At 41.2% G+C, this 24346-nt stretch overlaps 1 protein-coding gene across 1 annotated transcript in view; it reads left to right on the top strand.

Moving 5' to 3' along the window:
• The window catches only part of nrxn3b (neurexin 3b), a 523467-nt gene that overhangs the window by 481204 nt on the left and 17917 nt on the right, over nucleotides 1–24346 (top strand). The window contains 1 exon segment of the mRNA XM_084433352.1: nucleotides 17241–17322. Within this exon segment, the coding sequence (XP_084289478.1) occupies nucleotides 17241–17322 (82 nt within the window).

Here is a 24346-nt window from a genome sequence, read left to right as displayed (position 1 = left end):
TTTAGATTTTTGAAATGTACTGTAAACGAAAACCAACGCTTTGTTTAATAAAAATATAATAATAATAATAATAATAATAATTGGATGAATATTTAAATCTGTTGCATTTCACAGGTAGTTTAAGACTGGATTTAGATTTTTAATAATGTACTGTAAAGGAATACTTTCACTTCAGAACATTCTCAGTCCTCGTGCCATTTTATGATGGTTCTTAGGAACTCACTCCCACCACAAAACCCGTTTGTTGTCCCTAAAGGTTCACAGTGGCTGCCTGCAGATGGGCTCAGAGCGCCTGTACATTAGTACCATGTAAAGGTCAGCAGCAACGAGGTACTTGTTTGCGGGGTAATTTCTCTTCACTCTCTTTTCCTCATGCTGCACACAAAGAGATAGATGCTGGCTTGGTGGTCCAAATTATGTGAAGGTGGCAGATTGATGGGGGGCTTCTATGGTGAAGGGCTCATTAGAAACAAGCATACAGGGGATGTAGACGAACATGTGGTCTAGTGAAGCTGCAATCCCCTGCTCTGCATGAGTTTATACAATCGCATCAATCTATCTCATCTACCCAGCTACACTGACAAGGTAATGAAAGGTGTTACAAAAAAAAAAAAAAAAAAAATATTGTGTGTAAAGTATTGGGGAAGCTACTTTGATAATTGATGAATTGAAGTTGTTCACTTTCAACCCTACAACCCTTTTACAATTTTAGTTATCTAAACTAGAATCTACTAATAAAAAGTATCCAACTACTTTGAAGCCATTTGGCGTCCCTAAAAAGTATTATATTGATACACCGCTAGCATTTTTGACCATTTTCAAACTTTTCATGGCCCCCAGAGTATTTTGTTGTATAAATATCTGAATATGCAATATATCTAAAGAAAGAAAAGACCCTCTATCTTAATGTATTCTCTTTTATCAACACTTGAATGTGGGTAAGTTTCATTTATAAAATAAAAAAAAGCAACATTTTGAGCAAAAAGCTGAGAAAATTGCATTTTTGTCAAAGACGACATCTGAATCAGATTCAGAACGGTGATCAAAATATAGATGGAGTACATCAACACCCACAAAGCTTCACAGTCTTATAGTTCGTCTTTGGTTGACATTTCATTCAGTAACGTTTTGCAGTTTTGATTTATAAGTTGTTTAATAATGATGATCGCGTTATTTTACATATGCATATGCTTACATATGATATTGCTTGTTTCTGCTTCTTCTTCGCCTGTGTTTTGATCAGGAGATTCAGTACTCTTTCAGAAGACGTGTAATAGCGCCTTCTACTGTGTAACAGTGAAAAAACATGGACATTTCCCGCAATGATGGGGAAACGGTTAAAATGAAACGACGTTGCTGGATCAGTGTTTTTGAACAAATCACTTGAGTTAGTGACTGTCAGACTAACAGTTTGCCTGGAACATGCAAACACAGACAAACGGTGAAAAGTCCCTGTGGCGTTGGAGTGTATATGAGCACTTTTGGAATGCCACTCAGCCAATCAAATTCGAGGACAGGAACTAATTGTTGTACCGTTATTACAAGTATATTACAAATTATTACAGTAATTATTAAATGTTTTCCTTTCCCTTTAGTGTACAATGTATTTGTTTGTGCGAGTATACAATCTGCAAAGTTACAAAGCTCATAGCCTCCCAGAAAGCAATTTATTCTATCTAAAAGAGAGCACTGATCCATACCTACCTAAAATGCCTCGATTGAAGTCCAGATGTTACTTCCTCAAACATCTACGTCACAATATGAAATATTAGCATAATGCCCACCCAAAGGCATTCGCAAAGAAAGAAGGCAAGGTTTCAGTGAAGTGTGTTTGGATACAAAAGCAAACCCGCTTTTGCTTTCAGAGGTTAATCAGATTTATTTATAAAGCTGTGTTTGAGCACAGTACAACCCAAAAGTTTGCTTGTGCTCAGCGCATTTTACAGAGGACAGCTTTTCGTTTTGCCAAGATGGTTCCTTACAATTGGCACGATCATCCATATCTTCAGTTCACAAATGTTTAGAAGACTTGGAAGCTGAAGCTCGTGATTATAGAAAGGGGTGTTACATTTCCACCACACACTTGAGGTTTTAGGCCAATCACAACACACTGGGTCAGCTCGCCAATCTCTGAATATTTCGGAAGGAGAGGCTTTGTAGAAATCAGTGCGTTTCAGACAGACTAGGAATTGAGGAGCAGCAATCATTTTCAGTATGTGAAAAAATATTGTGTTTTTTAAACATTAAAGCATGTTAACCTATTCTATAACAACCAATAATCAAAATAATTCACTTAAAGGGCACCTATTATGCAAAATTCACTTTTACATGGTGTTTGAACATAAATGTGTGTTGGCAGTGTGTGTACACAACCACCCTATAATGATAAAAAACCACCCAGTGCTTTTTTTATAATCCCCATAAATCATAAGCACTGTCTCAGAACAAGCTGTTCTCAGATTCGGGGCAATGTGACGTCACTTTGCACAGGCCCCTCCCACGACTGTTGATTGACACTGCAGTTTGAGCATAGACCCGCCCTGAGTGAGCTGGACACAGTCCACCAGTGTTTCGACGCTTGAGCAGCTGTAGACAAGAATGTCTCCTAAGTGATTGAGGTGTTTTGTTGTTGGATGTAAGAATGAACATAGCAGTCTTCATTTACTCTCGTTGTTACTTGAGGATGGATCAGTACTGTTTGTGATCCAGCTTACGGTCTCCGGAGCGACAGGCCTAACGTTACTGACCACGGCAGAAATGAAAGTGAGAGCACGCACTTTATGACAGCTCATCGAGTCATGTTACGGATATAAGGTTTACCAGTTGATTAAGCACCCACTGAAAAGGTGTGTATATATTTGTTTACTGTTAGTTGTAACGAGTGTTTTGTGTACTTCGCTGTGTATGTTCCATGATAATGAAAGGGAGAGAGAGAGAGTTTATGGATCAGACTTTAATGCTCACTTCTTATACTGTGTTTATTCAGCTCTTACTGTGATTCTCTGGAGTAAAACTAACGCTTCATCTTTTGTGTGATGTACAATAAACTTCATTGAACTCATCAGTATATTTTGGTCATCATTCGGACAGGGTCTGCTACAGCAGGCTTGTATTAATAGTGGATAAAAGCAGATGACAAATAAGTTATAACCATAATTAAACTAAACTATACCTGTTCTATCTCCATGCAGCATATTTTCTCTGGCTCTGTAGGCATTATTGTCCGACTCCAAGTCGAAATGAACACCGCAACTGAGAGTTTTTGTTCTGATATTATCAGATGAGATTGTCCTGGCTCTGAGCGCGAGCTCATGAGCCTCCTGTGTCGTGCAGCTGCAGCTTATTTGCATTTAAAGGGCACACACTAAAACAGCGCGTTTTTCTGAGCCCCAAAAAATGACAATTTAAACATGCTGTAAAAAATTATCTGTTGGGTATTTTGAGCTAAAACTTCACATACACACTCTGGGGACATCAGAGACTTATTTTACATCTTGTGAAAAGAGTCATAATAGGTGCCCTTTAAAATCGCATTATCCGACCTCTTTAACAACAAAAATGGTGTATTATTAATATTGACAATGTCCTTCAGTTTCAGTTTGGGCCTTTTTGTGGGTCAGTTGGAGTAGATGTGATTGTCAGCTGTGGAAAGCTGAATCTCACTGTGTGCTCTATAAAAGCCTCTTTGAGCTCAGACTCCCTGCAAGATCAGTATTCAAATCAGCACTGCTCACATTTAGCCACTCTAGCCAGTGAGAGGATGACAGCAAGTATATAAGCAAAGGGTAAACACACTGCCGTCTCTTTCTGATGCTTAATGAAACATCTCAAGGGTGATTTATTATCTGAACAAGGCTGCTGTCTGGACAATGGTTCGGAATCTCGCGGATGTCAGCTTCTTTCTGCTAATCAAAGAGATGCTTTTTTCAACTAAAAGAGCATTTACGTTCATGTTCGGATTTACATGGTGTTTGTCTCAATTAAGGAAGATTAGATTTTGGTTAAAAAATTATGGCTCTAAAAACAAGATGACTTGCATGGTCTACTTTTATGGTTTGAAAATTGAAAGCTCATTTCATTGATTGTAAAAGAGCATTTCAGACACTCTGCATTTTCTTGTCTTTTGTGTCCCTCAAAAGAAAGTAATATGGGTTTGGAATATATTAGTAAATAGTAAACTATTAATTTAAAGTAATCTGAGTAGTTAATGACTTGAGCAGTTGATTTTCAGTGTTTCAGTGTTTTACAGTCAAATGATCATCTGATCATCCTTCTATTTTGTGTCTCAAATCTCAAACTGATCACCCAGAGTTCAGCGTTAGCAAAGAAATCGGTCAAATCTCTTCTTCTGGGATAACAGACTTCACTATAATCCTTGTGGATCCCAATCTTCTGTGTTCTCTGGCCCTCTTGGTCCTCTCTCTGTCATGTGGGTCTCCGTCCAGACTTCCCTTTGCGTCTCCATTACACACAGAGCCACACACAGTAACTGGATGCTTAATTTTTTCCCGTCCTGATCTCGGGCTGTAATTGAAACATCCTGTTTGGCTCGTGTCGCTCTCTAATTTTAGTCAGCGAGTCTCAGCGCAACGAGAGCAGTTCTGTAGGACTGTTTGTCACCACTTCTCTGATGACCTTGCACACTGCGGCAGGGGAGTGATTAAAGATCAAGGCGAAAGACCATTTCCTTTGCCCTGGAAGATAAATGGCCCTGTTTGAAACTGCCCGCAACGGCTTGGAACAATTAGAGGGGAGTCGCAGGCATGTACTGAATGGTGAATGAAAAAAGGTGCACAGATACACTTCACGTCCCTAGAAATCAAATCTTTTTTTTTCTTTCTCTTTTTCTCTCTATTACCTAGGTGAAATTAATGATACCCTGACCATATAATTAAACAATGAACATGAGTGCACAGGCATTGCACAACACAGTCTCATTACAATTATTACATTTTGGCAAATTCATATGAATTCGTATACCCTCATTTGCACTTTTTCATACGACCTGAGGATTTGGTTTAGAGGTGGGGTTAGGGGAGCAGTAGTTTCAGTCACATCCATGGACCATTGGCTGAACGTCTGATGCACAAGGCAAAAAAATGAGAAACACTTTAGCAGTGTCGAAGTCGTCATTTGATTGGTTGAATTTGAATTTGAATTGATTTCCAGGAGACGTTTGTGTCACGTTCTTTAACGGTCGACCTGGAAACAAAGCTGCCGTGACTCCAGACCCCAATACATTTCCAAGCCCCTAAACATGACGCGAAACAAAACGAACTGTGATTGGTTGCTTTACATGTCAGTCAGACGTCCTCTTGGGCAATCCTTGACCAATGAAAGCTGCCACTGAGTGCCGTCAGTCTGATGGTCTGGCTATGCGAGACTAGGGGAGCATCTTCATGCTCTTTATTTTAAATAGTACATTTTCCAGCACTGAACATATTAGTTTGTTAATTTAAATTATTCAAATGAGAAAAAAATCTCTTTGCCTAAGGCAGTGGTTCTCAAAGTGTGGGGCGCTGAGATCAGCAAAAAAAAATAAAAATAGCCGTTGCAACTGCATTCAAGTGCGTGAACGAATAGCAGTTGGCGCTCTGCCTTTATACAGCGGTACCGAACGCCGATTCCACTGAATCGTTCTTCTTCAGACCGTTGACTTGTCACCGTCTGAACTAGCCCAACATAGAAGTTGCTCAACATAGAAAAGCCTCTTCAGTGGACGGAATCACACGCTGCTATTGTAAACACTGAAAACTGACTTGTAGAAGAAGCCGACCTTCTGAGGCGCTGTCAAAAGAGCTCACTGTAGCCACTAATTATGTATTGTTCATCCAAAGCATCATTGAAATATAAAAAAATATATATAAGTTCTGATCTACTATTATTCTCTCTTACTGTTATATTTCTCAATGATTCAGTGACATTACAAAGTGAAACTATTGCAGGGGTTTTTCATGGCACGGTTTTCCATTTTTAAAAAATATATTTTTTAACACTTTTTTTTGTGTGAAATTATTTGGTTGTAAGAGGTGTGTGTGGAGCCAGATGTTTTTTAAAGGTTCAGAGGGGGCGTGACCAAAAAGGTTTGAGTACCACTGGCCACTTTTCTTCTGTTAAGAAGAAAAGCTTACTTTAATATATATTTTCTGAAAAAACAAGTCATAATATCTTTTGCTGTTTTGTTTCTGATGTTGTTGTTATTTTCTGAATGAAAAAATCTTGATATAGCAGATTGTATCTGATTGGTTTGGAGTTGGAATTTCATGAACGCCTTTACCTGGAAATTGCAGGTATTATTTTTCTCTGGCTCTTCCATCCAGAAAGCAGAAAATAATGCTGACTTTTAGAAGACAAATGCATCAAACTAAACTTATATCCACAAATATCAATATTAGATCTTATCCAGGCAAAATATGTTTAGGGTTGAGGAATGAAGAATGAATTCTGCAATGCAGCTGATTTATTTTCATTTATTTTCTTTTATCAAGTAGACAGTGTTTCGTTGGAACCAGGGAACATTGCTTAGACTCCTAAAGGATACGATACAACGCTTCATCACATCTACCATACAGTGTTCAAGCTCCTGTTGGACACTCAGTGAAGGTGACATTAGCCAGACAACAATGCATATCATTCTGATCTTGCTATTTCTTCTGAATGTCCCAGAAGAGACGTTTGAGCAGAAAGATGTGTGGCAGGCCTTTGACAGGGATACAGCCTGACGCCATTGATTCTTTGTAATACAAGCTTTTCTTGTGTCCCTCTGTCAAAGCCAAGATCTGACACGATAATGCAGATCAGAAGTGACCCGATCGAAAAAAGTGTTTCCTATCTGGTTGGAAATGACAGAGCAGTTGAGTGAGAATGGATATTTGTTTCTGGAAGTTTTTCAGATTGTAGAGGTAAAAGTGAACATTTGAAACAGACTGAATGAGTTGAGGAAACGAGGCACAAGAGTGTCTGACTTTTCACATTGCTATATCCTCCACCCACTCATCATCCTGGGCTTCGGCTTCTAGTAGACACTGGCGTTAAAGAAATAGTTGAATATTTTTGACACACTGATGACACTATACTCACCAGGGTCCTCCTATTACAGGCCTTTACAGCTATTAGAAATGACATGACCTCTTAGCCGTGGCGTTGCATAAACTCCATCACTCCAGCAAGCTCAGAACGTTCTAGAACACCTCGAGTCTAGTCCCTCATGACTTCCTCAGTTCTGCGAGAGAATGGGGAAATGCATGGAGAATCATTTCCACACAAGAAAGGGAATATTCTGCTCCCAAAATAAGTTTTTGTATGGCATGGAGATTTTGTGACAAAATTGGATTTAGCCAGCTGTGAAATCATTTTTTGTAAAATACGCCAGCTAGGGACTGTAGATTTGATGTCACTGCGAAAACAGACTCATCATTGTCAAACATTCTGTAAATTCAGTGTTATTCCCCGACACCTTCCCCATTTCATTTTGGAAGAATTTTTGTTGTAATTGTGAGCACTGCAGATGCGTCCACGAAGCGTTCCCTTTACTTTTGAGTTCAAATCTTTGCAGGTTTATTTTCTTTTGACATTGTCTAATTATTCCAAATGTATGTTAGGATATGTAATGACATTGGGACTATCTGCTATCTGACTATCTTATGTTATTGTATAGTATTATTTTATTTATATATGAAGTATTGCATATACTATTTGAATAGCAAAATTTGCATTTTACATGGATTCAGTAATCGGTAACATCTGTAATATTAAAATGCATTATATATAAAGGCTTTAAGTATAATGCCGTGTAATGCACCTCAAGCTGCATTGTATGGCCTCATGAATAATTGTAACCATAATTATAATACATTATAGTACATATCTATTAATTGTTATACCTTTAGAAAGGAAAATGCATTAAAACACATGACAAACAACCAATTTTAGATGTAAGAAGGAATCTGCAAATATTAAAATTCTATTTAACTTTGGTTACAATTATTTATGAATAGATATAACGCACTTTAATGTACATTATCAATACCTTTAAAGGCTTTAAGTACCATGGTACTGTTTATTTTGAAAAAGTATAGCGCGATTTTGACACACCTATCGTATGGTCATAAAAGGGAAAAACACCCTATTGTGATGTATGTTTCATTGACTTCACCATCTTCATAATCTTGCTTGCACTGAAGCAAGATACTTTTCGTTGGATACTTTTTTTACTCTAACTCAAGTAATTATTTGCATTTTTACTTTTACGTTTACTTGAGTAATTATTTCTATACATTAAGTATTTGTACTTTTATGATGATGTTTCAGATCAATCACTTATTATGTTACCATGTCAGTTAGGATGCAGACGTCTGTTCTGCTAAACTGTAGACTTAAACATTAACACAAAATTGTTTTTAATAAATTATTGTTAAGTATACACTTTACTTTCAATAGGATTTGTTGTGCTACAGCAGAGTAGTTCTCTGTAGTTACAGACAGTAGATGGGACATTAGTGGCATCTCTATGGTGCTCTGTGCTGGCAGAAAACCCATTTCTGAGCTGTTATGGTCTGGACTAGCCTGTCCTCTGACACCACTTCTGCAGCTGGTCACGCACAAACACATCTGTCAAGTCTCTTCTGTGATTTCACACTCCGGGAAACTGTAGTGAACAGCATTGAGGAAATGTAGGGGGTGAGAACCCTCTGGTCTTGAGGAGCTCCATCAATGCCACATCTGCTCACATCTGTATTACAGGAACTGTCGCTTGGCTGGATCGGTCTGCTGTTATCCAGCACCATTATGACACCACCATGAAAGTTTATTTGAGGATGAATTTCAATGCTTGTCATGGCTGATCTTTTGCCCTTAGCTTGTGAATCTCACTGATCAGCACAATCATCTGCTGGAAAAAAGTATTTTCAAACAATTGCTGGTCAAACACTAGCCCTAACATCAGACAGAAATCAATTATTATTGACGCAAAAGATGCCACCTTAAATTCTAGCCTTATGTGCTTGAACACACTGCAAAAACTACAACTGACTGCCAACTACCACATGCATTCTGAACCTGCGTGTAAGGAAATAACCGTCTATATCAGCAGGTATCAATAGTCTATATTCGTCATTCAAAAAGGTAAATGAAACTAGGACTGCAGATATACAAACTGTAAACAAAGCAGCGCTTGCTTACCATTTTGAAAATCAATCATGCTCATCAGCTCATGTTGTTATGAAAATGCATATTGGAAGGCTCTGGTAAGATGACTTAAAATTAGAAAAGCCTTCTGTCAGTCAAGTCAAGTCATCTTCATTTATATAGCGCTTTTAACAATGTAGATTGTTCCAAAGCGGCTTTACAGTGATAATAGGAAATTAAAGTAACAGAGATTGTTTTGGCTTTATAGCAGCTCTAGAATAAAGTTATTGTCCAGCTAAAGTTAGTTTTGATTGATTCACTTCCGTCGCAACGATCATTAGTTATTAACTTATGGGCCGCTTGCACGACACCGTTTTAACAGGAAATTCTTAAGTTCTCTCTACGCAAACTTTAAAAACGTGAACCTGTGAGAATGCTGATGGCGTGCACATGCGTATTACGAGTTCAGTTTATAGGGATGCGCGTTTGAATATATGTGCGCAGTCGTGTAGTGCTTCCCTACAAACCAACCCTCAACAAACTACTTGTCTGGCCTTAAAATGTATAATACAGAATTTGTATTGCTTCCGCGTAGCCACGTGAACCGAAATTATCCCGACAACACTTTATCTGTAGAGAGGTAAAGGGAGGGGAGGGAGGCCTTCACAGGGGAGAGACTAGTTGACACTTCAGGACTGCGTTGTCGTCTCGTCCAGGCGCAGGTCCTTCATCAGATCTGGGCCTGGATCCGGCAGACTGCGGTAAACCTCGGGATAAACAGAGAGACTAATATTAGCGTAGATGCCATTCTTTTTCTGATGTAACGAGTACATCAGGATTTATGGGAAGTGGTTCCCGGTTCCAGCTGATCTGATCTATGCAGTCTAACATTGAATTATAGAAGTCTATAATGTGTTATGTGTATGCTAGGTCAAAGAGATGTGTATTTAGTCTAGCTTTGAAGTGTGTCTGCTTACCGGACAATGTTAGGAAGACTGTTCCAAAGTTTTGGTGCTAAATAGGAAAAGGATCTACCACCAGCAGTCGATTTTGAAATTATGGGTATTATCAACTGGCCGGAATTTTGAGATCGCAATAGACGTGAAGGATTATAATGCGTTAAGAGCTCGCTCAAGTACTGCGGAGCTAAACCATTTAGTGCTTTGTAAGTAATCAGTAATATTTAAAAATGTATACGATGTTTAATAGGGAGCCAATACAGTGTTGACAGAACTGGGCTAATATGGTCATACTTCCTGGTTTTGGTAAGAAGTCTAGCTGTTGCGTTTTGGACCAGCTGTAGTCGTGCAGGGCAACCACCCATAATAGCATTACAATAATCTAGGCTTGATGTCATGAACGCATGAACTAACTGTTCCGCATTTGTCAATGAGAGCATATGACGTAATTTAGATATATTTTTAAGATGGAAAAATGCGTTTTTACAGATACTAGACACGTGACTTTCAAATGAAAGATTGGTATCAAAGAGCACACCCAGGTTCCTAACCGACGACGAGGACTTGACAGAGCAGCCATCAAGTGTTAGACAGTATTCTAGGTTATTACAGTACGTGAGGAAGTTTTTTAGAATTAAGTAGTAGGAAATTACTAGTCATGCAATTTTTTTATATCACCTATGCATTCCGTTAATTTTGTGAATTGGTAAGTTTCGTCAGGGCGTGAAGAAATATAGAGCTGAGTATCATCAGCATAACAGTGAAAACTAATGCCATGCTTCCTAATGATATCTCCCAAGGGTAGCATGTACAGAGTGAACAGCAACGGTCCTAGTACTGAGCCTTGCGGTACGCCATACTGAACTTGTGATCGATAACAAAGAGTATAGAAGCCCAAGAGGCGAAACTCAATAGAACGCTCCATAGTAACAGTTATATGACGTGACGGCACGGCCGCCATTATGGACTGAAAACTGAAGGAAAACGCCGAAAAGTAATGGGAGTCAATGGCACTGAACCAACTTAACATAACAAAAACTTAACATAACTTAAATTTTTCTGGCCGTCATATCTAAATATCTAAATATGAAAACAATTTAAAATACATTAATGAGGATGACCGACGTTAAATGACAGAAAATGTTACGTCTATGTGTTGGTTATGCATGGCCTAATTACCCTTAGGAAAATAGTATTTTGGGACAAAATATTACTATGGAAGTACTATAAGACTACTATAGAAATACTATAGCGGCTCTAGTATATTATAGAGGTATTACAGAACATAACATACTTCTGTGATGTTCTGTAATACCTCTATAATATTTTAAAGCTGCTATAGTATTTCTATAGTAGTCTTATCGTTGTAACGGTCACCAGCTGGAGTGCCCTTGAGTACCACCAGAGGGCACTCCACATCAGACTATCATTATCACTCACAAACTACATTTCCCATAACTCACTGCCCGGACTCATCATCACTTATCACTGATCACATTCACCTGTACCTCATTCACTGATTGCATTCACCTGTGTCTCATTATCCTGTTAGTCTCAGTCTATTTATACCATGTTCATTCATTCACTCACCGTGAAGTCTTGTTTAAGTGTTACACTGCATTTCTGAGCATTCTCCTGGTTTTCTTGTCTCTTGGTTTTGGATATCTTGCCCTGTTCCCTGGATTACTCTCTTGCCTCTGGTCCCTGCCTGTTTTGTTTGTTTGTTTGTTTGTTTGTTTGTTTGTTTGTTTGTTTGTTTGTTTGTTTGTTTGTTTGTTTGTTTGTTTGTTTGTTTGTTTGTTTGTTTGTTCCTTTGTTTTGACTGCCTGTCTGTGTATGACTCTTGCCTGTACATTGGATTATGCCTCTGGATTGCCCCATACAATAAAGCTGCGTTTGGATCTAAACCTTTGTGTCTCGGAGCAGATCGTGACAATCGTACTTCTATAGTATGTCCCAAATTACTATAGTATTCCTATAAGATTACTATAATATTTTGTCCCAAAATACTATAAGATTCCTATAGTACTTTTTCGTAAGGGTATGTCCCCCACCGAATCGGCTTCATTAGCCTACCACTTACGGGTTTGCAAAGATACAATTATAAAATTGCTGCAAACCTTTAATCTATCAATATTTATGTTCTATTATGCATTTTCCTTGTTATATGATTAACAGAAATTCATGAAATAATATATAGGCAGACACACAGTAATAAGATATTTATTCAAATGTTGATTTTGAAATTAGTGAACATCACCATATATATGATTTGGAAAAAAAAAAATAAAAATAAAAAAAAAAATTATAAATGAACATTTCTAAAGACAGTTAATCTTTTACATAGAATATCACAAAAATATTAACAACTTGTTTTTTCAACATCTTCAGTGAAAGTGCACACAGTGAACGTTTCAATGGCAAGAACAAAAACAATCTGTGAATGTCCTATTACAGGCGGAAAGGTACAAAAAAGATGTGCAATCTAGCAAGTGCACACATGAACTATAAACAGTACTAAAATGGAAGTGGTGCCATAAGATCTCAGTAATTAATCAGACACCACCATCTATTGTGTGTGCATTTGTGTATGAGACAGTATGCATTTCAGCAGCTTTCAGTCCATAATGGCGGACGCGCCTCCGCAGCACCATCTACAGACTGTTACCCATAACACAACAGAGTTTCGCCTCTTGGGCTTCTATACTTTTTGTCGATAAGACATCTCTTCATTTACTGCCACAAACTGATAACGGTCAGATAAGTACGATTTAAACCATGCTAATGCAATTCCACTAATGTCAACATAAATTTTGAGTCTATTTAAAAGAATGTTGTGGTCAATAGTATAAAATGCAGCACTACGATCGAGTAACACTAATAGAGAGATACAACCACGATCGAATGATAAGAGCAAATAATTTGTAACTATAATGAGAGCAGTCTCAGTACTATGGTACGGTCTAAATCCTGACTGGAAATCCTCGCAGATATCATTTCTTTCTAAAAAGCAACATAGTTGTTGTGAGGATACTGCCTTTTGTAGTATCTTTGACAGAAAAGGTAGATTCGAGATTGGCCTGTAATTGACTAATTCTGTACGATCAAGTTGTGTTTTTTTAACAAGCGGTTTAATCGTAGCCAGCTTGAAAGTTTTTGGTACGTATCCTAATGACAAAGATGAATTAATGATATTAAGAAGAGGATCTATGACCTCTGGAAGCATCTCTTTTAGTAGCTTAGTCGGTATAGGGTCTAATATACATGTTGTCGATTTAGATGATTTAACGAGTTTAGAAAATTCTTCCTCTCCTATAGCAATGAATGAATCGAATTTTTCCTTAGGGAGACTACAATGCACTCCCTGATGCGATACTGTAGTAGACGGTTGCATAGTTATAATTTTCTCCTTGATATTTTCAATTTTATAAGTGAAGAAGTTCATAAAGTCATTACTGCTGTGATGCTTGGAAACTTCTGGGCTTGAAGCTTTATTATTCATTAGTTTAGTCACTGTTTCAAATAAATTTTCGGTTTCGTTTATTTTCTTCTAATAGGGTTGAAAAATAAGCAGATCTAGCAGCTTTTAAGGCCTCTCTGTATGCAATCAAGCTCTCCTTCCATTAAATGCGAAATACCTCTAGTTTTGTTTTCTTCCAGTTGCGCTCCATTTTTCTGGCTGCTCTCTTAAGGGCCTGAGTGTGCTCGTTGTACCACAGCGTTGGACTATTTTCTTTAATCTTCTTTAAGCGCAACAGAGCAACTGTGTCTAAAGTGCTGGAAAAGAGAGAGTTAAAAGTTTCTGTCACAATATCGAATTCTTCTAAGCTATCTGGGATGCTGAGGTGATGAAACTGATCAGGAAGATTATTAATAAAGCAATCTTTAGTGGCAGAAGTGATAGGTCTAACATATTTGTAACATGGAGTCGGCTCTGCAGCCTTGGCTAAATTAAGTGTAAACACGAAAATAGATAATGATCTGAGATGTCATCGCTCTGCTGCAGAATTTCAACGGCATCAACATTGATTCCATGTGATAATATTAGATCTAGAGTATGATTACGACAATGAGTAGGTCCTGACACAGTTGTCTAACTCCAATAGAGTTCAGAATGTCTTTAAATGCCAATCCCAATGCATCTTTTTCGTTATCTACATGTATATTAAAATCACCAACAATTAGGACTTTATCTGCAGCCAGTACTAACTCTGATAGAAAGTCTGCAAATTCTTTGATAAAGTCTGTATGGTTCCCTGGTGGCCTGTAGCCAGCACAAATCTCAAACGTGATTTATCATTTACACTATATATTGTTACATTAAGCACCAACACTTCAAAATAATTATATTTGAAACTAGACTTCTTAGTAATTTTGAAAATATTACTATAAATTACAGCAACAGGGGGAGGCCCTTTGCCTTTCAGACGAGGTTCATGTTTATAACAGTAATCTTGTGGGGTGGACTCATTTAAAGTAATGTAATCCTCTGGTTTTAGCCAGGTTTCTGTCAAACACAGCACATCTAGGTTATAGTCTGTAATCATATCATTAACAATAAGTGCTTTTGAAGTAAGGGATCGAATATTCAGCAACCCAAGCTTTATCATTTGCTCATTTGTATTATATCTGTTTTTTATTTGTTGAACATCAATTACATTTTTAACCTTAGATGGGTTTGGAAGTTTTTTGTATTTCCTAATTCGGGGAACAGACACAGTCACTATATGATGATATCTAGGTGAAAGAGGCTCTATGTAATGGGATTTATCTGATCTTGGTGACGTGAGATGGCTAGCAGACGATCGGTTTAGCCAGTCTGTCTGCTTCCTGACCTGAGCCCCAATTCATGTTTGAGCTCTAAGACCATGTGCCATATTACATAGAGTCAGTGACTTCTATGCTCGCTTTCGTCATGTTGGCTTTTATTCTCGTGTTAGACTCATTCACTAAATTAACAGCCAATCAGAGTGACCTCTCTCACCGACGAGCCTGACGCTGATTCAACATGCTGAATTGGGCGAACTCCCTTCGACGTGAGTCTGACTAGAGCTGACGTGTGGAACACGAGTGTGACAGACGCTCACGGACAGCCAACCGTCAGCTTGGTGTGTCACGGCACTAAAACAACCCAAACCTAATCCTAACCCTCATCTTTACACATAATCTCACCCGACCTCCAACCCTAAATTCGAACCCCTACCCTTAATAGTATTTCTAGTCCGAATTGCCAATCTCAATGATCAGTCCAGATCCTGAGACCGGATTCATGAAACATTCTAAAGATTACAATTATTCTTAACTGCTGTATTCTTCTTGTTTTCTAATTTAAGAGTAAAGTTAAGAATATTTTGTATTCCCAAAAACATTTCCTAAGAATGTTCTTATCTTTTTTTTCTTAAGATTGTCCTAAAGACAAAACCTTTGAATTCCTGAAATTAATGTTCTTAAAAATAATCACAAATAATCTCTTAAAGATAGGATAACCTCCAACAATCCCCAGAGGTTTGTTTAATGAATTTATTGGATTATTTATTCTAATATTTTACAAATATGAGCACATGAGTAAACTGAAGTGACACCAGTGATCGATAATGTAAACAATGATCGGCCATGAATATGCGTGATGTGAGTTTTTGCTGAATTCTACAAAAATACGGATGTCAGTTATTATTTTACAATGACTCAATGTTCAGAAGCATTCAACATATGAAAGCGTTCATACAAAGACTCCCGTCAAGTCAGTCTCAACGGAAAGTGTGCATGCTTATTGTATATGATTATGACTGTTATCTGTAGTCAGCACAAAACACTGTCTTTTAGGTGTAAGAACCGTCATCAATCAGTTAATAGCAAAGCCTGTTGTTTTCTTGTTAAGAACAAAAATAACATGTTATTCAGAAAAGTTCTTAAGAATTTCTGACAAATTGCACTTAAGAGCATTCTTACAGCCTTTTTAGAATTTATCTTAAGAAATTTCTTAAGTTCTTAAGAAATGTTTTCTGAATCCAGACCCAGATCATAGAGCAGCTCAGCTCCAGTTGAGATTGCTCCTCCCAGAATTTTATAGATGTCTCCATACCAAGCTGATGAGTTGCTTTAAGTTGATTTTTGACTCATACATTTTCAACTTTTGTTGACTTTTGCTTAAAGTTGAGTTGATCAGTTGTTTTAATTAGAGGGACATCTAAAACATTCTGAGAGGTGGAAAATCATACACGCACCATGTTCACACAGTTCTTTGATTAGAATGCAAAGTTCAGAAACTTAAACCTAATTCTTACCCTGAAATATGATTCATTGGTAGTAATGTGATACCACATGGATAAATTACGTTAAGATGATAAGATGGCGGGGATACTAGCATACCAGCATCCCAAACAATATATTCTGGTGGCCTAGTTATAGCAGCCTGGCTCACTGCCATACTTATTTAAATAATTGTATACTCTTAACACAAGATCAATGAAGAGTGTCTGAGATAATAATCTGTGCTAATCCCGTTGAAAGTGTATCTCACTCAAACTATGAGCACATTAGCACAAATGTCCTTCTCCATACAGCATCCTCTCCACCCTAGTACGCCTAGTAGCCGCTTTTCCTGGCTTCAGCCGAACTCTGTTTCATTAGCCTGTCAAACTCAATAATAGTTAAAGCTTGTCCTCTCACCAGGCACTGCAAACTCAATCAGTGCTATGATTTCATAACCCTTGCTTTGTGACAGGGCTTATTTTATCGCGGCACCGATCCACTCTGATTAACAGTGCATGGGGTGAAATACAACACCGCCAGAGCGCCTGGGCTGGGGGAGAGCAAGAAGGCGGGAACAAGTGTGTTCATAAATCAGGATTGTGGGATAGAGGAAGGTGCTGATGGGCCAGCAGAAGGAAGCATCCAGAGACAGTGATTATCTGTGACGGCCCTCGAGAAGCTGGAGATGGTAGACGAAGTATGAAGACTCAGCCACCATAAATAAACCCAAAGAGAAAAACAAACCTGACATTTCAGTCCCCATCCAGTCTGCTGCCCTTGAGAAATAGGGGAGAGAAGTAGAATATAATGCTTGCTCCATGATCCTTTTTGTGTTGGTAGATTTGGCATCACTTAAATGTTTGTTCTGTTTGTTTTGTCTCCACACGCCTCTTGCTGATCCAGCAGACGACGGATGACATTGTGTCCTCCGCAGAATGTTCCAGCGACGACGAGGATCTGGAGGAGTGTGACGGGGGACACACAGGTGGGATGGGTGTGTTATGGTTGTGCTTGCTTAAACTTGGTCTCTCACTCTCTTATATTTGAGTTCTCCCTCTCAAAGCATCATCCCCATAAGAACCCAGTGTAACTTCAAAAGTGTCACTAAAAGACTCTCAAAAGCAATCAAAAGCATATATCTATAGTGATATTCAGTGGTCCCAAAATGTATTTGGACACATAAGTCATATTAAATGTCTGTATGTTGAATTGGTTTGAATATAAAATAACAAAGCAAATGGCATCTGCAAACAAATTATGCTAGATCTTTTCTTAGGAGAACTTTTTGTGATAACTTTTAAGACACTTTTAATTTTTAAGTCACTTGACTCCAAAACATCAACTGTGGACATGTTCTACTAATGTCTGACTTTCAGAAAGTGTCTGTTAATTAATTATACTTGAGGCTATCATTATTTCAATAGTTGGTATGATACATAAAATGCTGATTAATTTATCAAATAAATCACTATGAATTGCATTGATACTGTAAATATTTGACTCTGATATATGTATATAGATTTGCTTTCAAGTTATGATATTTAAGAGAAATATTTAAGAGAAATTTGGCAGAGAACAAAATGTATTTGAACAAAAGAATGCATTCTGTGTGAATAGCTCATTGCTTATTCTGTGCTGTGCTACGGTTTCTAAATTTTGAACAGTAGGCCTATATCTATTGAATATTTTTAACAACATTATTGTTTGCCTGAAAAGTGTTGGTCTTTAAATAAATGTCACTTGTTTTGATATTTTGTAATCTATTTTGCAGTGATATTCATACATTTTAAGGTGTGACTTAAGTGTCCAAACACTTTTTGGGACCACTGTTGTACTGAATCCAAATAGCTTGTGGACTGATTTGTCTAAATCGGTTCACATGCAGATGATATTGTAATGGAATTAAAAGAGTCAGGAAGCATTGGCCTGTTTCAGAGTTACACTTTATTATGGGGCCGAACGTCACTAACATGGTTCTGTGTTTATACTAATTTTGTCCTCTCAGCAATCAACAGAGAGCCAAACTTTATTCCAAAAGTACAAAATTAGTATCAAACTCCATGTAGTTCACTCTGATGCTTCAAAATGTATCAATCCTGTACACAATGGATTTCTTGCAGTGCGTGTGTGTGTGTGTGTGTGTGTGCGTCTTTGACAGATGATACATTTTGAGATGTTTACAAATCAAAAAGAATAATGCTTTCAGCATAGAGATTTCTGATGTGTATCGGACTAACTGCAACAGAAACAACTCCTCCTTCCTGTTTGTTCCTTTGTTTCCTCACATTGAAGGCTTGCCTTTAAACATCTAATAGAGAACAGATATCTTCGAATTTCTGTGCTCACCTTTCTCCACATATAGCTTCTGTTTCCTCAAGGTTAAACAAATGTTTTGCGCAGTATGAGTATGACGTATTAATTTGTACGTTTTTTAAAGAACTTGGGATTCATCAAACTCCTGCCGTCAGCCATCACAGTACATAAAAACCCTGCTGTTGATTTTTGTGCTTACAAGGCCATTATGGATGCTAGGGTTGTTTAGTTAATGAAAGTTCAGTGGTCTGCCTGCAGCCTTGTGGTCACCATGAATTTGCCAAGTAAGAAATGTTCCTGAATCAACATATTTTGTTGATCCTGGAACAACATTCCTGTCCGAATTCCTGCCCTAACCCCATCCATAACCTAAACCTACCCATAACTTATCCCTAAAATCAGAGGGAAATGATAGGTGAATAACACTGATGTAGAAGCACATAACCCTGGTTGTAAACCTAAACTTTATTGATTGCAGTGTTGTTCCAGGATTAATTCACTTCAGAATTAAAATTTCCTGATAATTATGGAAGTAAAATAATGTCAAATGTTTTTGAAACAAAAAAGCCTGTTGAATTGCACTACTTGAAAAAAATAGGCATTGCAATAACCATGCTTGCATTTTAATGCATTGTATTTTTAGGGCTTGCATTTTTTATGGGCTGAAATTCAACATGGTTGAATATTTAAGCTGTGAATATTTCAATTAAAAACATTTCAAACATATTTTTATTATTAAAGGGGTCATATAATGCCATTTTTGTACAAGCTAATATGATTCTGTAGGGTCTAAAATAAAAGTTTGTAATATACTTTAATTAAAAATTCTCATTAGTATTGTAAGAAAACACTCATTTTACCTGGTCAAAAACAGCTCTGTTTTCAGCACGCCGTTTAAGTGCATGTGTCTTTAAATGATAATGAGCTTTGCTCACCCCGCCCTTCTGTTCTGTGCATACACCGTTTGTAACACAATAACACAATAACCATAACACATTGTTCATTATAAACGTGGGATTATGAATTATATTGAGAACGTCATACATAGAAAACATGCCATAATGTACCCTGAGTGTAAAAATAGCCACATTCATCCTGAAGCATGCAGCAAGCGATTTGCAAAGATTAATATAAATATTAATATAAAGGTTAATAAAACGTTACACTCACTTCTTCTGGAGATTCAGCAGGAACATGAATAGTTGGTACCGATCCTTTTTTCAGGAGCAGAAAGCTGTCTGGTGTGAAATGATTCACGGAAACATGAAAGCATGGACATTGGGTGGTGGGGAATCCCCGCGAGGGAATCCCCGCGTGACCCTCAATGCTTTGGGAATATTCCCTTCGAAAACAAAACTCTGCATCTTCAGTGGTTCGGATTTAGGAACATCAAAATGACTGCTGTGTTCCTTATTGCACGAGAATCGCTTAGACGCCATTCTGCTCCAGCAAATGCACTGTCTATGATGACAGACAGCTCGCTCACGAGCGAGGGCGGGTCTGTGTTGAAACGGGTCTGTCAATCACCATTGTGGGAAGGGCGTCGATTTTGTGACGTCACAAAATCGAACGGCTTGATTTCAGAGAGGGTCAAACATATAAGGAGATTTAAAAAAAAACACTGGATGGATTTTTATAATTTTATGATGGTTGTGTACAGGCACTGCCAACACACATTTCAGTACAATAAACTTGTAAAAGTGCATGTACCATTATATGACCCCTTTAAAAATTCAATAATTCACCTTTCATATTTCACTTCCAAAATATTCAAACTGTTTAAAAATACAACCTATAATATTCAACAGGCATTTTTCGGTCCATTTTATTTCGCTTTGCAAATTCGCTTCCACAAATTCAGTGGTTCAAATTCGACAGTAAATTCAACATTGACATCCAGGAACTGCAGGAAAAGCAGTAGTTCCCTTTCGTGGTCACTCCGAGTTACGTCGGATGACGACGATTGGGGTTTCGCTTAGAAGCCTATCACCTTCGAGTATATAAAACGAGCCAATGGCAATGAAATGCCATGGGTCTGCGGAATTTGCATAGCGTAACTCCGCCCGCCGCAGGGGGTATATAAGGAAGTACGCTGCACAATGCAGACATGCTTTCGCTTCGGAGCCGAGAACTTCTCCACTCCTGCAAGCCAAAGATTCTGAGTTAGTCTTCTCTTACCTTCGAGACGAGCGAGCTCTCCGGTGTTGGTGTGACGGCGATTTCAGCGAGTGCACACTTCCCTGCTGATCTTGTCAGTGATCTGACAGTTAGTGTGATTTCTCCCTGTTCGCTTCAACATCCGCGGAGTTTTCCTCTCACAAAAAGAGCATTGCATGTGGCACGTCTTTTTAAAGATGTCTCGCCCGTGCACTTCTGGTTGTGGTCGCGATGTATTTTCTCCTGATGGGCACAATCTCTGCTTAGCGTGTTTGGGCGTTGATCACGCTGAAGCAGCGTTTGTGGATGATTCATGTTCTCATTGCGGGAACATGACCATCTCCATGCTGCGGTCGAGACTCAATGAGCTCATCAGAGCGAGAGTCCCCTCATCCACACCCCGATCTACGGTCTCCCCGAGAGGCTGTACTTCGGCTGGTGGCCAGGGTGACCTGAGGGTATCTGTGTGGGACAAACCGCCGATACGTCCACGGTCCACACACCCCTCTTCAGCATTGGTACCCGCGAGCGTGCAAACCGAAACCGCCGGTCCCTCTACGGAGGCCCCGCGCGTTTCGTTTGGCGTTCCACAGGAGGATGCAATGTCGATCACTGCATCACAAGGTGGGCATGAGTCCTCGGGAAGTGAGGATTCGGCTGTGTTGCCGCCCTCGGGCGTGCCAGCATTGCCCGAGTCTGATCCCGAGCTGACTGCCATGCTTTCCCGGGCAGCCGCGGCCATTGGGCTCGAGTGGTCCCCGCCGCCCGATCCAGTGCGCTCGCGGCTGGATGATTGGTTTTTGGGAGCGGCCGCTGACATTCGTCGCCGCCCAACCCCAATACCATTCTTCCCGGAAGTGCATGAGGAAGTCACGCGGTCCTGGAAGGCTCCCATGTCTTCCCGCGATCGTTCGTCGGCTTTCTCCGCCTTTCCTCCCCTCGATAGAGCTGATGCTTGTGGGTACACTGGGATTCCCACGGTTGAACGTTCTGTCGCGATGCAGCTGTGTCCGGCAGGCGCTTCATCACGTGGTGATCCTAAGCACCCGTCCAAAGCCTGTGGATTCTCGTCCACTCTCGTGGCGAAGTCTTACAGTGCGGCGGGACAGGCAGCTGCCTCTTTGCATGCCATGGCCATTCTGCAGGTCTACCAGGCCCAGATGCTTCGTGACATGCACGAGGGCAGGACAGACCCAGGGCTCGTTGATGAGCTGCGCGCCGCCACCGACCTCGCTCTCCGAGCGACGAAGGTGACCGCGCGCTCCCTGGGTTTGGTGATGTCCACAGCTGTGGTCCAGGAGAGACATCTCTGGCTGAACCTGGCTGATATGTGTGAGCCCGAGCGGACTCGTCTGCTTGATGCTCCCATATCCCAGGCCGGCCTTTTCGGCGGTGCGGTCGAGGATTTTGCCCAACAGTTCTCGACCGCCCAGAAGCAGACTGAGGCTATCAAGCACATTCTGCCCCGACGCTCCGCTGCTCAGCCGTCGGCACAGAATCCTCAGCCTGCTCGCCGCCGAGGGCGCCCTCCTGCGGCCGCCCCTCCCGCACGGCCCCAGCAGCAACCTTCACCCGGGCCGCGTTGTGGAGGGAGCCGCAGGCAGGCGCCACAGCCCTCTCCAGCCCCGCCGCCCGCTAAACGCCAGGCCGAGCGGCGCTCCTGAGACGGGCTGCTCAGGGTTGGCTTCAATTCTGTCCCAGGAGCTGGTAGCGGGGCCACTCCTTCCCCCGGTGGAGGGCCGGGGGAGAATCTTTTGTTCTCCACTCCCCGCTGCTCGTCCAACGACGAGCAGTACTCTGATGTGGTTGAAGACAGAATTGAATTCCCCAATCCTGAGCCGACAGAGTCTGAGGGACGCAGTGCGCGCCACCCTCGGGTCCCGCCACTGCCGCCCTCCTCTGTCCCAGAGGGGGATGACAGCACGCGCCGCCCACAGGCCACGCTCCTCTCATCCCCCTCTGTCGCCAGACCCCTGCCAGAGCACGCCCCCGTGGGACGCGCGCCCTCCCCTGGCCTCCTCTGGCAGGACGCGGTTAATGACCGTGCCCCCGCACAGGGCCGCTATGCCACCCTCGCCGGTGCCGGTCATTCCGCCTCGCTGCCCCACCGACGGTACGTCTGTGGTTCGTATGACCCCGCTGGTGCACTTTCTGGAGGCCTGGCTAGAGCTTCCCAGACTGTCCCGCTGGGTCGCGAGAACCATCAGGCTCGGCTACGCGATTCAGTTTGCGAGATCTCCTCCCCGCTTCAGGGGAGTCCGCTTCACTATGATCGGTGGCAATGCCCCTGTCATGAGAGCGGAGGTCGCCACCCTACTGGCGAAGGGTGCGATCGAGATTGTCCCTCCAGCCGAAATGAAGTCCGGCTTCTACAGCCCTTACTTCATTGTACCCAAGAAGTCCGGTGGGTTACGGCCAATCCTCGACCTGCGCGTCTTGAACCGCTCCCTTCACAGGCTGCCGTTCAAGATGCTAACGGCCAAACACATCCTCCAGTGTGTGCGGCCGCAGGATTGGTTTGCAGCGATCGACCTGAAGGACGCCTACTTCCATGTCTCCATTTTACCTCGACACAGACCGTTTCTACGGTTTGCTTTCGAGGGGCAGGCATACCAGTACGCGGTTCTCCCTTTCGGGCTAGCCCTGTCTCCTCGCGTCTTTACGAAGGTCGTCGAGGCAGCCCTTGTTCCCCTCCGGGAACACGGGGTTCGCATCCTGAACTATCTCGACGACTGGCTGATCCTAGCTCACTCTCGAGACCAGGTTTGCGAACACAGGGATCTAGTGCTCCGGCACCTAGCTCGTCTGGGCCTTCGGGTCAACTGGGAGAAGAGCAAACTCTGCCCCGTGCAGAGGATCTCTTTTCTCGGTATGGAGATCGACTCGGTCGCCATGTGCGCGCAGCTTACGAGCGAGCGCGCGCAGTCACTGCTGACTTGTCTTCGTCAGTTCGAGGGCAAGAGTGCGGTTCCACTGAAACTTTTTCAGAGGCTCCTGGGGCATATGGCATCCGCAGCCGCAGTAACGCCGCTGGGATTGCTTCATATGAGACCGCTTCAGCTTTGGCTTCGCGATCGAGTCCCGAGGTGGGCATGGCAACACGGCACGCTCCAAGTCCCAGTGACTCCAGCCTGCCGTCAGACCTTCACCCCGTGGGCGAACCTCAGTTTTCTACGGGCCGGAGTGCCCTTAGAACGAGTTTCCCGGCATGTTGTTGTATCAACAGATGCCTCCAACACGGGCTGGGGCGCCATGTGCAATGGTCATGCTGCCGCGGGCTCCTGGACAGGACCCCAGCGCCTTTGGCATGTCAATTGCCTCGAGTTGCTGGCTGTACGTCTCGCCCTGCACCGCTTCCATGCGCTGCTCAGGGGTCAGCACGTACTAGTCCGATCAGACAATACCGCAACAGTAGCGTACATCAACCATCAAGGTGGTCTACGCTCCCGCCGTATGTCGCAACTCGCTCGCCACCTCCTCATATGGAGTCAGAAGCATCTGAGGTCGCTTCGAGCCATTTATATCCCGGGACACCTGAA

Source organism: Rutilus rutilus (genome assembly GCF_951802725.1).
Source record: "Rutilus rutilus genome assembly, chromosome: 15".
Lineage (NCBI taxonomy): Eukaryota > Metazoa > Chordata > Actinopteri > Cypriniformes > Leuciscidae > Rutilus > Rutilus rutilus.
The sequence above is the reverse complement of the archived record's forward strand: the minus strand, read 5'-3'. Positions and strand labels throughout refer to the sequence as shown.